We start from the raw sequence: 14,752 nt of genomic DNA, 5'->3' as shown, positions 1-14,752 counted from the left end.
AGGGTGGGTGGGAGGGGCTATTACTTGCTTATAAGGCTGTAGAAAAATGCTAAACTTAGCTCCGCCCACTTCCTTCATCCATTTCACTGACTTATCTAGTTTAGTGTTAAAAGGATTCGAATCTTGATTTGACAAGAGGTAGAATCTGTGATTTAAAGCAAAGCCAAAGTGTCCCCACCCACCCACCCCTACACCGTTTTGGTAATTTATTTTATTAGCTCTGACACGAAAATTAGATTTTAGATTGACAAATAATATAAGTTAAACATAGGCTTTTTTTGTAAAGTTTGGATTTTCATTCGAAAAACGACTTTGCCATCAATGTTTACATCGAAAAGATATTAAGGTGGAGCTTATGCAAGTGGGAGGAGCATTAGTAATATTGGTATGCTTATTTAACACAAACCGAATAATTTCTGTATATTTTTTTGAATTTATATTTTTTGTCATAAACAGATTTTATCATAAATTTTAAAACTTATCAAAAATTACAGGAGTAAATAAAACGATTCGTCGGAATGTATTTTTATTAAACCAAAATATGCGTAAATTAATCAACTGAAGCATTACTAATTTTGATGAAAATTCAGAATTTTCTGGACACAGTTGTCATCCCATGGGTTGTCCGACAGGGACACGTAACCAACAATCCCAAATACTTTAGCCAAATCTCCATCGATGCACTTCAGCTTGTTATAGGCAAGACGAAGTGTACGAACACTAGTTACATTAGTCAACAAATCGAGGCTCCAATTGTCAATCTCATTATTACTTAGATCCAGATCATCGACACGCTTCAGTTTATAAAAAGCTTTAGTCGAAATGGTCCTAATTTTATTCCAACTAAGATCAATACTGCGCAAATGTGGAAAATTCTTGAACGCTTCGTCTGGAATGTCAGTAATTTGATTAAAACTAGCCCCGATGTCGTTAAGTTTTGGTGTTCCTTTCAACCAGTTGTTATCCCAAAAGGTTAGATTATTATTATCTACCTCGAACGCTCTTATGTCTGACATATTGTCGAAAGCTTGACTCTCAATTTTAACAATTTTGTTTCGGTATAAAGTCAAAAAACGGATTTCTGTGCTATTGAAAACTCCTCCTGGAATCTCTTCCAACTGATTATTGTCCAAGTGCACGAATATTAATCCTGGCAAGTTTTTCAAATCACCGGGTCGTAGAAACTTAAGGGAGTTGAAGGACAAAGCGAGCGTTACTAACTGAGGTATGTCGAAAATTTCTGGATCGATTTCTTCAATTTTGTTGTGGTCTAGTCTCAAATGAACCAAATTGGCTGGTAATGCGTTTGGTGCTATCGTATGGAGGTGATTAGAAACCAGTCTCAAAATATCGATGGTCACATTTTCGAAGACACCAGATGAAAGTTTAGTAAGTTTGTTAGAATCCAGAATCAGAAGTCCGGCTTTGAGATTTTTGAAGGCTCCAGGTTGTAGAGAGGAAATTGCGTTGTCTTTTAAATCGAAAATGAACATGTTCAGGTCGGTGAAAGTGTCACTTTTTATTTCACTTAAATTATTTTCGCTCAAATTCAAACCCTTTAAGAGTGGCAAATTTCCAAAAGCACCAGGTTTAATTTCTTCTAGACTCACACCAGACAGTTCCAGATTTTTCAAACTGGGAATGTCACTAATTGATTTTTCATACAATACGGGAATTTTTCCACTGACCTTCACGACTGACCATTCTTCACCAGCAATGATGTTTTTCAAATTGTCGCCAGTACCAGTTATTGTTCCATTTTTGCTTGGGTTTAGCCACTGAATTGTGACATTTTTAAAAGTGATGTCTTCACCGTTACTAATTTTATAAAGAAAAATACACAAAAATAATTTTAGCAGTAATGCACTCATGTTGTATACTGAAGTGGCTTGCACAGAGTGATCACCGTATTTATAAATTTGGAGAAGGCAAATCATAATGACGGTGCCAAGGTGAAATGAATCATTAAAGACTGACTTGTTTTGATAAGGAAACTTGTTTGTTTGAAACGAACAGGCCACGGAAATAATAACAAAATTAAGTTGTGTTTTTCCTATAAGGAATGGGATTGCTTTTCGATTTCTCTACTTTTATATATCTCAATTATTCAACATCTCAATTTTAGGTTTTTCCAATTTTTACATTCTTCAAATTTTTTATTTCTCGATTTTTTTATTTTTCCAGTTTGTGAAGTAATCTATTTTTTATTTTCCCATTTTCCAACTTCCCAAAGCTTCGAGGTTCTTGAATTTTACATTTTTCGATTTTTAAAATTTTAAATTTTTCGTTTTTTAAAATTTTCAATTTTTCTACTTTTCAATTTCGCAATCTCTCAATGATTCCTCAATTTTTAGTTTTTCAATTTCTCGTTTTATCTGTTTAGCAATTTTTGAATATTTCAGTTTAAGTGAATTTTTCAGGTTTTTAATTTTTCTATTTTTCGATTCTTCAATTTTTCGATTTTTCAATTTCCCAATTTTTTGCGTTTCTAAATTTTGTTATTTCTGGATTAATCGATTTTTCGATTTTTCCATTTTTCCTTCGATTTTTCGAATTATCGATTTATCAGTTTTTCTATATTTGAGTTTTTTTGGTTTTTCGTTTCGATTTTTTGATTTGTCAATTTTTTAATTTTTGGAGTTTTTTATTTTTCAATTTTTGGAACGTTTAAAATTTAGATTTTTTTGAAGTTTCGATTTTTTAACCCCTGGTTTTCGCTTTTTCGGTTTTTGGGTTTTTCAATTTTTCGATGTTTAATTTTTTTTTTCTGTTTTTCTATTTTTTGGTTTTAAAATGTTCGACTCTTCAATTATTCGTATTGTGGATTTATCGAGATTTTAATAATTTGATTTTTCAAATTTTTGTGTTTAGTTTTAAATTTTCCAATTTCAATTTTTAACTTTTCAATTTTTCGATTTTATGTTATTCCGATTTCTCGATCTCTTAATTTTTAGATATTTCGACTTTTTATTTTTTTCGTTTTTCCGATTATTTGAGATTTCACTTTCGGAACTTTTCAGTTTTTCGATTTTTCAGATTTTATATTTTTCGATTTTTCAATTTTTCAAATTTTTAAATTTTAGATTTTGTTGAGTTTTTGCTTTTTCAATTTTTCGTATTCTAGATTTATAGAGATTTCGATGTTTCGACTTTTCGATTGTCCAATTTCCCGATTTTTGTTTTTTATAGTTTCCGATTTTTTGACTTTTCGATCTCCCGATCTTTCAATTTTTCGATTCTTCAGTTCGATTTTTCAGTTTCTCAATTTTTCGATTTATTCGTTTTCTCTTTTCAAATTTTAGATTTTCCGGATTTTAATTATCAGTTGTTGAAATTTTAGATTTTTCGATTTTCTTGGATTTTCTTAGAGTTTTAAAATGTTTCCATTTTTAAATTTAAGATTTTTCAATTTTTTGTGCTTCAATTGCTCGATCTTTCGATTTTTCGACTACTCGGTTTTCGATTTTTCGATTCTTCCATTTTAGATTTTTACCATTTTCCAACTTCCCAAAGCTTCGATTGTTTCAAATCTTCAATTTTTCGATTTTTAAGCTCACGATTTTTCGAATTTGCTTTTTTAGTTTTCGATTTCTCAATTTTTCAGTTTTGTGATTTTTCAATTTTTGTACTCCTGGATTTTTTGATTTCGCGATTTTTCACTTTTTCGATTTTCAATTTTTCGTTAAACTTTAGATTTTTTAATTTTTCGACTGATTTATACTTTGATTTCTGAATTTTTCAACTTTCCAAAACTTCTAGGTTATTCGATTTCTCGAGTTTTTAGTTCCTCTATATTTAAATTTTTTTATTTTCCGAATTTTTTTACTTTCGATTTTTCAATTTTTAACTTTTCTTCTCGGCTTCCGACTCCGATGTTTTAGTTTTACGTTTTTTAAATTTTCTCTTCAATTTTATGATTTTTAAATATTTGGATTTTTCAATTTTTGACTAAATTATTAATTTCTCCATTTTTCAATTAATCGATGGTTTGATTTTTCCATTTCTTGACTTTCGATTGTATTCGATTTTCCTGTTCTTCAGTTCTTCAATTTTTCCGGTTTTTGATTTTTCAATTTTTCGATTTTTCGACTTCTCAATTTTTAAAATCCTAGGTTTTTCGATTTCTCGAGTTTTCAGTTCTTCTTGTATATTTCAGTTTCTCAATTTTCCGAAGCTTTTTATTTACGATTTTCCAATTTTTCTTTTTTAAAATTTCTCATCAATTTTTCAATTTTTAACTTTTCTTTTCGGCTTTCGACTCCTCAATTTCTCGTTCGTCTGATTTTTCGAGGTCTCGATGTCTCAGTTTTTGAATTTTTCGATGTTTCGACTTTTGGGTTTCTCGGTTTTTTGATTTTTTACTTTTGGCGTTTTCAATTTTTTCATTTTCCAATTTTTCGATGTTTCGATTTTTCAGTTATCCGATTTTTCAATTTTTCAATTTGTTTAATTCTTGGGTTTCAATTTCTCGATTTGTCGATTTATCAGTTCTTCTATATTTTATTTTTTCAATTCTCCGAATTTTTAAATTTTTGATTTTTCAAGTTTTTGAGTTCTCGATTATCGAAATACGGATGTTTCGATATTTTGGTTTCAATTTTTCTATTTTTAACTTTTCGATTTTTCGAAAAATTGAAAAATTGGAAACTCGAAAAATTAAAAAATAAGTTGGAACTTCAAAATTTAAAAATATCGAAAAACTGAAAATTATAAAAATAGAAAAACTAAAATATCGTAGTATAAACACTCGAAACATAGAAAATGTAAAGTTTTAAAAACGAAAAATTGAAAATCCAAAACGTAAAATGTCGAGAAATCGAAAAATCCAGAACTCAAAAAATCGAAAATTCGAAATACAAAAAAATCGAAAATTCGAAATACAAAAAAACTCCAAAACTGAAATATCTGAAAATTGAAAAAAACAGAAAAGTCACAAAATTGAACGAAATATCCAAAAATTGTTAATTTCAAAAATTGAAAAATTGAGAAATCGAAAAATCAAAAAAGCCAAGTTGAAAAATCACAAACTTAAAACAACGAAAAATTGAAGAATCAAAAACCTAAAAAATCGAAAATTGAAGAGCTGAAGAACTGCAAAATCGAAACTGCGAAGAACTGAAGAATTTGAAAAATTAAAATTATTGAAGAACTGAAAAATGGAAAAATCAACAGTTTAGAGCATTGAAAATTTAAAATATCGTAGAATTGAAAAATAGGAAAATCCAAACATCAAAAAGTCAAAAAAACAAAAATTCGAAAATCTAAAATTTAAAAATCGAGAAATCAAAACTCGAAAATTAAAAAAATTGGTAAATTAAAAAATCGAAATATCGAAACACCGACAAATTCAAAAACCGAGACATCGAGAAATCAAAAAATCAAAAGATCGGAAAACTATCTAAAAATTAATACAAAATAGAAGACACATTTTCTTTTAACTCTTGATCAAACTGACCTTAAAATAAAAGACAAGACTCATCATTTCATAGACTTTATTTTCTTTTCTTATTTAGTCTCTTTTGTTTATATGGGATTTTTCTTGACTTGAAATTATCATTAAGTAAAAAATTATTATATTAAAATTTGGCCCCCGTCTGATCTTAACCTAGGATCTTCTTCTTCTTCACAAACTCCCTCATCTTCTCAGCACACCCTTCACTCCATGGATTGCCCCACAAAGACACATAATCAGCCACATTCCTAAAAACTTGATCCAGATCTCCCTCAATACATTTTAACTTGTTCCTGCTAAGATCGATTCTATCAATACTAACATTGGCCAGCAAATCTGGACCCCAACTGTCAATCTCATTAGAAAACAAGTCTAAATTAACAACATGTTCCAACTTATGAAAAGCTTTCATCGAAACTCTTCCAATTTTGTTCTCTTGAAGACCAAGGTAAACCAAGCGAGGATAATTCTTGAACGCTTCATCTGGTATCTCAGTAATTTGATTGTAACCAGCCTTAAAACTACTAAGCTGTGATGATCCATTCAACCAGTTATTATCCCACAGACTTAGATTATTAAACGCGATATCCAGTTTTTCAAGTCTTGACATATCATCGAAAGCTTTAGTCCCAATTTTGATAATTTTGTTGTAGTGTAGATTCAAGTCCTTGATTTTGGTGTTGTTGAAAACTCCTTCTGGAATTTCTACCAAGTTATTATTTATAAATGATAGTTCCTCTAACTGGGGTAAATTTTTCAAATCCCCAGGTCGTAGAAACTCAATTTGGTTAAAACCCAAAGCAAGCATTTTTAATTCGGAGATATTAAGAGCTTCCGGATCAATTTTTTCAAGCTTATTGTTATACAGAACCAAACTTTCCAAACAGATTGTCGAAAATGCTTGTGGTGCAATCGTGTGGATGTAATTGTAATGTAGTTCCAAGTTTCTGACAGTCACATTTTCGAAAACGGTACTCGGAAGTTCAGTTAATTTGTTGTTGTTGAGTCGTAAGTTTTGAACGGTGATATTCTTGAAAGCTCCAGGTTGCAAAGAAATGATCAAATTACTTGCCAAGTTTATAGTAGTCATCTTTAGATTACAGAAGGTACCACTTTTGATTTCCGTTAGTTTGTTGCTACTTAAATCCAAATAATGTAACACTGATAAGTTCCCAAAAGCTCCATGTTTGATTTCTTCCAGACCTACACTAACCATTCTCAATGCTCTCAGATTAGGTATACCATAAATCGATTTTTCGTGCAAAACAGGAACGTCACCACTAATACGCACGAAAATTTTTTCTTCACTAGGAATGATTTTTTTCAAATTGTCACCAGTGGCAAAATTTGTTTCATCTTGGTCCCACTTAATTGTCACATTTTTAAAAGTGATTTCTTCACCGTTGCTAATTTTAAGTAGAAAAAGGGCAAGCAAAAATTGGAGCGGTACAGAACACATTTTGAATACTGAAGTGGTTTCCCTGTGAGCATTGTATTTATACATTAGTAGATAACTACTACTGTGTCAAGGTTAACTAAAACATTAAGGACCGGACTCGTTTTGATAAGGAAAGTCTTTCATTCACAGAAAAGCAACCTCAATTAGTTGTAAGAATAGTAAACAACGGGTTTTTATCTTTACTTCCTGAGCGTAAACTAAGTAATCGAGTCCACTGGGGACGACTGCTACTTTTATGTTTTCTCGATGTTTCATTACCCTTAGAGTATGAACAAATAGGACTTCCGTTTCTGTCTGTACTGGACCAATTGTCAAATTGTATATGTGTGTTAAGAATATCGTGTAGATGGTAAAAAGCTAACCAAAATTTGGATTAACATCTCCACCAAGAATAGGCTGACGTCATCTTCAAAATTTACTTTAGTAAATATAATCTCAATAATTGAAATAATATTAATTATTGAATTCTAAGAAAATAGAGGGCGGGTGGGCGGAGCAAGTATTTGCTAAGGTAAGATTGATTTTGGCAAATAAAACACCCTCTAAGAATATAAAGGGCGGGTGGGCGGGGTTAGTAGTTGATAAGATAAGGCTGAATAATATTAAGAGTAGTCAATAGAATGAAGAGGGTGAGCTTGGTTATAATACTGAGGTGTGGATTTTGGTATTTGGAAAAATCGAATATTCTGAAATTTTACAGACTTTTTAAGGTTATCCTATTCATGCTAAATCATTAATAAAAATTTATTCGTTTATCCCCTTCCAAAAAATTTGTGACGTTATCTCAAAATTTTGTAATGGAAAAACTCACTCGAAACAAACGCGTAGCATGTTTGTTTACATTATTTACTTTGATACATATCTTTATTTTAACTTATAAGTTATAACTTATAAGTGTTATCATAAAAACATAAAATTTGCAAAATCAAATCTTACAGTTATTCGAAATATCTGGATTTATTTATCTTAGACTAATATTTCGGTTTTCCTTTCTCTTCAATGTTTCAAGTTCTTGGTTTTTATTTTTCATTTTCCCTAATTTTTCATGTCAATTTCTCGATTCTATGTTACAGTTTTTCGTTTTTTAGTTTTTCTTTTCTTATTTTTTTTTTCATATTTCTTTGACTTCTATATTTTTCGTTTAATCAAATTTTCAAATTTTCAATTTTTGAATTCTAATTCAATTTTGCATTTTTTTTCCTCAATTATCCAACTTCCTTAATTTTCAATATTTCCATTTAGTAATATTTCTTTATTCGATCTTGCACTTTTGGATTTTTCTATTATTCGTTTTAATTTTGAAATTTCTTAAAATCATTTCCATTTTTCCGTTTTTTTAACTTTGTCAATTTTTCTACTTTTCAATGTTTCGGTTTCATAATTTTTCGTTTTTTCAAATTTAATTTTTTCAAATTTTCGATTTTATAATTTTTCATTTTTCGATTTTTCCGTTTCCTCAGTTTTTTAAGTCCTTGGTTTTTTTATCATTTTCCCTGATTTTAGTTTTCAATTTCTCGATTCTGTATTACAATTTTTCGTTTTTGTGTTTTTCCTTTTTTTTAATATGTCATTGACTTTTATATTTTTCGTTTATTCAGTTTTTCAGTTTTTCAATCTTCGATTTCTCAATTGCTCGATTTTTCAGTTTTTGACTTTTTCAATTTTGCATTTTTTTTTTTTTTCGATTTTGCACCTGTTCGATTTCGAAGTTACTCAATTTTTAAAATTTCGATTTTTCAATTTTTTGTTTCTTCAATTTTGCAATTTCTTGATATCACAATTTCCGTTTTTTCGTTTTCTTTATTTTGTCAAGTTTTTCACTTTACAGTGTTTCGGTTTCAAACTTTTTCGTTTTTTCAAATTTAATTTTTTCAATTTTTCGAATTGGAACTTTTCGATTTTATAATTTCTCATTTTTCGATTTTTCAATTTTCCGTTTCCTCAATTTTTCAACTTCTTGGTTTTTATTTTTCATTTTCCCTAATTTTACTTTTAAGTTTCTCGGTTCTATATTACAAATTTTCGTTTTTACCTTTTTTCAATATTTCTCTGACTCTATTTATTTTTCGTTTATTTAATTTTTCAAGTTTTCAACCTTCGATTTTTCAATTGCTCGATTTTCCAATTTTTGAATTTTTGAATTTTGCATTTTTTTTCCACAATTGTCCGATTTCTTTAATTTTCAATATTCCCATTTCATAATTTTTCTTTTTTCGATTTCTCACCTTTTCGAATTGGAATTTTTAAACTTACGATTTTTCAAATTTTTGGTCCTCCAATTTTTCAATTTCTTGATATCACAATTTCCGTTTTTTCGTTTTTTTTATTTTTTCACTGTTCTGGTTTCATAATTTTTCATTTTTTCAAATTTAGTTTTTTTAATTTTTTGTTTCTTCGATTTTTCGATTTTATTATTTTTCTTTTTCGATTTTTCCGTTTCCACAATTTTTCAAATTCTTGGTTTTTTTATCATTTTCCCTGATTTTAGTTTAAAATTTTTCGATTCTGTATTACAATTTTTCGTTCATTAAGTTTTTTAATTTTTCAATGTTCGGTTTTTCAATCGCTCGATTTTTCAATTTTTGAATTTTTCAATTTTGCATTTTTTTCTCAATTATCTTTAATTTTCAATATTTCCATTTCACAATATTTCTTTTTTCAATTTTTAAAATTTCGATTTTTTGTTTCTTCAATTTTGCGATTTCTTGGTATCAGAATTTCCGATTTTCGGTTTTCTCTATTTTGTCAATTTTTCGGTTTCATAATTTTTCGTTTTTCAAATTTAGTTTTTCAAATTTTTCGATTTTTCAATTTTCCGTTTCCTCAATTTTTCAACATATTGGTTTTTATTTTGCATTTTCCTTAGTTTTACTTTTAAGCTTCTCGATTCTATATTACAATTTTTCATTTTTTTCTTTTTTTTTTTAATTTCTTTCACTCTAATTTATTTTTCGTTTATTTAATTTTTCAAGCTTCCAACCTTCGAGTTTTCAATAGCTCGATTTTCCAATTTTTGAATTTTTCAATTTTGCATTTTCATTTCTCAATAATCCGATTTCTTTAATTGTCCACATTTTCGTTTCACAATTTTTTTTTCGATTTCGCACCTTTTCAATTTTTAAACTTACAATTTTTCAGTTTTTTATTTCTCCAATTTTTCAATTTCTTGATATCACAATTTTCGTTTTTCGTTCCCTTTATTTTTTCAATGTTTCGGGTTCATAATTTTTCGTTTTTTCAAATTTAATTTTTTCAATTTTTCGCTTCAATTTTTTCGATTTGCAATTTTTCGATTTTATAATTTTTCATTTTTCGATTTTTCAACTTCTTGGTTTTTATTTTTCATTTTCCCTAATTTTACTTTTAAGTCTCTCGATTCTATATCACAATTTTTTATTTTTTCCTTTTTTTTAATATTTCTTTCACTCTATTTATTTTTCGTTTATTTAATTTTTCAAGTTTTCAACCTTCGAGTTTTCAATTGCTCGATTTTCTAATTTTTGAATTTTGCAATTTTGCATTTTTTTTTTTGTCAACTATCCGATTTCTTTAATTTTCAATATGTCCTTTTCACAGGTTTTTTTTCAAGTTTTAAATTTTTTGTTTCCCCAATTTTTCAATTTCTTGATATCACAATAGTTTTTATTTTTCGATTTTTCAATCTTTCAATCTTCCATTTCCTCTATTTTTCAAGTTCTTAGTTTTTATTTTTTTATTTTCCCTAATTTTAGTTTTCATCTCTCGATTATATTACAAGTTTTCCGTTTTTTTTTGCTTTTTCCTTTATTTTTTTTTTATTTCTTTGGGTTTTATATTTTTCGTATATTCAATTTTTCAATCTTCGATTTTTCAATTGCTCGATTCTACAGTTTTGGAATTTTTCAATTTTGCATTTTTTTCTCAATGATCCGATTTCTTTAATTTTCAATATTTCCATTTCACAATATTTCTTTTTTCGATTTTGCACCTTTTCGATTTGAAAGTTTCTCAATTTTTAATATTCCGTTTTTTCAATTTTTTCTTTCTTCAATTTTGTCATTTCTTGGTATCACAATTTCCGTTTTTCAGTTTTTTCTGTCTATTTTTTCACTTTTCAATGTTTCGATTTTTAATTTTCCATTTCCTCAAGTTTTCAAGTTCGTGGTTTTTATTTTTCATTTCTCGATCCTATATTACATACAATTTTTCGTTTTTTCGTTTTTTTCTTTATTTTCTTTTTAATATTCCTTTGACTTTTGCTGGATTTTCCAATTTTTGGGTTTTCAATTTTGCAATATTTTCTCATTTATCCGATTTTTTTAGTTTTCAATATTTCCATTTCACAATATTCATTTTCGACTTTATATTATAATTTTTCGTTTTTTCGTTTTTTCATTTTTTCGTTTTTTTTTAAATATTTCTTTCACTTCACTTCCATTTTTCAATTGCTCGATTTTCCAATTTTTTAATTTCTCAATTTTGGAATTGTTTTCTCAGTTATCCGATTTCTTTAATTTTCAATATTTCCATTTCACAATATTTCTTTTTTCGATTTTGCACCATTTCCATTTGAAAATTTCTCAATTTTTAATCTTTCGATTGTTCAGTTTTTTGGTTCGCCAATTTTACCATTTCTTGATATCACAATTTCCGTTTTTCCGTTTTTTCTCCATTTTTCCACTTTTCAATGTTTCGGTTTCATACTTTTTCAATTTTTCGATTTTATAATTTTTCATTTTTCCATCTTCCACTTTCTCAATTTTTAATTTTTCGGTTTTTAATTTTCCGTTTCCTCAAGTTTTCAAGTTCGTGGTTTTTATTTTTCATTGTCCTTAATTTTATTTTTCATTTCTCGATCCTATATTACAATTTTTCGTTTTTTCGTTTTATTCTTTTATTTTCTTTTCAATATTCCTTTGACTTTTGCTCGATTTTCCAATTTTTGGGTTTTTAATTTTGCAATATTTTCTCATTTATCCGATTTTTTTAGTTTTCAATATTTCCATTTACCAATATTCATTTTCGACTTTATATTATAATTTTTCGTTTTTTCGTTTTTTCATTTTTTCGTTTTATTTTAATATTCCTTTCACTTTTATAATTTTCTTTTATTCAGTATTTCAAATTGTGGATTTCGATTTTTCAATTGCTCGACTTTCCAATTTTTGAATTTCTCAATTTTGGAATTGTTTTCTCAGTTATCTGATTTCTTTAATTTTCAATATTTCATGTCACAATATGCATTTGTTTTTTCGATTTTGCACCTTTTTGATTTGAAAGTTTCTCAATTTTTAATCTTTCGATTTTTCAATTTTTCATTTCCATTTCATTTTCAAGTTTTTCATTTCCAATTTTTAGATTTTTCAAAGTTTTGATTTTACACTTTTTCGCTTTTTGATTTTTCATTTTAAAATTTTGCAATTATTCGAAAAGTTGAATAATCGACAAATTAAAAAATCAAAAAATTAAAAAATCTGAAAAAATTTACAAACCGAAGAGAATCAAAAAAATCGAAGAGCTGAAGAAACAAAAAATCGAAACACTGAAAAACTGAAAATCGAGTAACTTAAAAATCGAAAAAAGCGAATCGAATTGAAAAATCGATTAAATGAAAAAGCTTTAAAGTTGAGTACTTGTAAGATGGAAAAATTCTAAATTCGTAAAACTGACGAAGTGAAAATTTGTAAAAATTATAATTATTATTAAATACATATTTAAAATGAAAAATATAAAAATTAAAAATGAAAAATTAAAATAAGGAAAAATTGAAAACTCAAGTTTCTGAAAAATCTAGAATTGAAAAAACGAAAAATTAAGAAATCTAAAGGTTGTTTTTTATTTCTTCAATTTTTCAAGTTCTTGATTTCCAATTTTTAGATTCTTCAAAGTTTTGATTTTAGTTTTTCGTAAAATCATTTTTGGTTTTTCAGTTGTACAATTTTACAGTTTTTTCTATTTTATGATAAAAAAAAACTTGAGAAATCGATATATAGAAAAATCGAAAAACTAAAAAATCGGAGACAATTGAAAAATCGAAAACTGAAAAAACGAGAAATTGCAAAATCGAAAAATTGCAAATCAAAGAACTGAAGAAACGGAAAATTGAAACATCGAAAACTTACAAGTGGTAATTAGAAATCCCAAAGATTGTAAAATCAAAAAATTGCACATCAAAAATTGAAGGAACAAAAAATTGGAAAATCGAGACAATGAAAAGGTTGAGCAAACAAAAAATGGCAAATGGAAAAATTATAAAAACCAAAATTTGAAAAATTGGGCAACTTGAAAGTTGCATGTTGGAGAATTGCGTAAACAAAAAAATGAAAAATTGAAGAATTTTGATTCAAAAAATTGAAGAAACTGAAAGTTAGAAAACTGTAATCTTGAAAAAACAAAAAAGTGTAAAATCGACCGACCAAAACGAGAAATTGCAAATCGATAAATTGAAAAATTTAAACTTGAAACCTCAAAAAAGATTTTTTAAATCGAAAAAATGGGGAACAAAAAAAGAAAAAAATGAAGGATTGAAAAATTCAAGTCAGAAAGTCTGCAGGACCATTTTTTACGCGACTGGTTTTGACTTTCGCCAATTTTTTAGTTTTCACTTAGGAAGTCATGACCACTGGGCGGAAAAATATCTTACGGATGCAATTCCCCAGTTGAAGCAAGGTGTGTTTTACGGCGAGTAGCGGGGACGCTTTGATCTGGTCCACAAGGTCGTAGCCAGTGCGTCGCTTGGAGTGTTTACAGCTTGTTAAAAAACTACTTCTATATTACTATATTACTTCAAATAAAAATACTCGATGCCCTTTTTAATTTTTCAAACACAGGACCACAGATTTGTGATCTTGAAATGTTATATTATGTTGATATAGTCCAAAAGAAAAATATATTTGTAATCAAACTATCGCCGCGACAGCACTGGATCGAGCGTATGAAACACAATTCCGCGCGTTGGTCATGACTCATAATTACCTATACTTACATAAGAAAAACCACTGATACTTATTATAAATTGCAATTACCCCAGTAAATAAAACAATTCTCCATAAACCATCTTTATTAACCAAAATTATTCATAATTAATTCCCAACTTAATCATTAGTAATTTTAACAAAACAAAGTTCGCAATTTTCTCGATACAGTCTTCATCCCATGGATTACTCTGGAAGTTTACAAAACCAACATTTTTAAACACTTTACCCAAATCTCCATCCATGCACTTAAGCTTGTTCATGCTAAGATTAAGAGTCCGATTAACAGTAACATTAGTCAACAAATCAGGACTCCAATTACTAATCTCATTATTACTAAAATTAAGAGAATCAACGCTGTTCAATTTATGAAACGCTTTCCTCGAAATCTTCGTAATTTTATTCCCCTTAAGATCAATACTGCCCAAAACTGGATAATTCTTGAACGCTTCGTCTGGAATCTCAACAATTTGATTAAAATCGGCCTCAATATTGCCAAGTCGTGGTGTCCCTTTCAACCAGTTGTTATCCCAAAAGGTGAGATTATTGTGATTTATACTCAACGTTGTTAAGTTCGACATACCATCAAAAGCTTGACTCGCAATTTTAGTAATTTTGTTGTGGTGTAACCTCAAAAAACGGATTTCTGTGTTATTGAAAACTCCTTCTGGAATTCGTTCCAATTGGTTATTGTCCAACTCCAAAAATATTAATCCTGGCAAGTTTTTCAAATCACCGGGTCGTAGAAACTTAAGGGAGTTGAAGCTTAAAGTGAGCCCTATTAACTGAGGCATGTCAAAAATTTCTGAATCGATCTTTTCAAATCTGTTTTTACTCAAGTCTAAATAACGCAATGTTGTGGTTGGTAGTGAATTTGGTTCCAGGGTG

General features: G+C 28.1%; 2 protein-coding genes across 4 annotated transcripts in view; one reads left to right on the top strand and one right to left on the bottom strand.

Annotated features, from left to right (window-relative positions):
- Positions 1-14,752, top strand: part of LOC135131081 (uncharacterized) — a 782,641-nt gene that overhangs the window by 357,505 nt on the left and 410,384 nt on the right. The window lies entirely within an intron of this gene.
- Positions 514-1,892, bottom strand: LOC135131076 (leucine-rich repeat-containing G-protein coupled receptor 4-like). Its single transcript, XM_064058606.1, has one exon. The coding sequence runs from the start codon at positions 1,869-1,871 to the stop codon at positions 570-572; it is 1,302 nt and encodes a 433-aa protein (XP_063914676.1). The 5' UTR covers positions 1,872-1,892; the 3' UTR covers positions 514-569.

This window comes from Zophobas morio, unplaced genomic scaffold (assembly GCF_036711695.1).
Source record: "Zophobas morio isolate AGI-343-1 ecotype UQ-CSIRO unplaced genomic scaffold, CSIRO_AGI_Zmor_V1 ptg000018l, whole genome shotgun sequence".
Taxonomy (NCBI): Eukaryota; Metazoa; Arthropoda; class Insecta; order Coleoptera; family Tenebrionidae; genus Zophobas; species Zophobas morio.
Note: the sequence above shows the minus strand (reverse complement) of the source record. Positions and strands in the feature narration are given on the sequence as shown.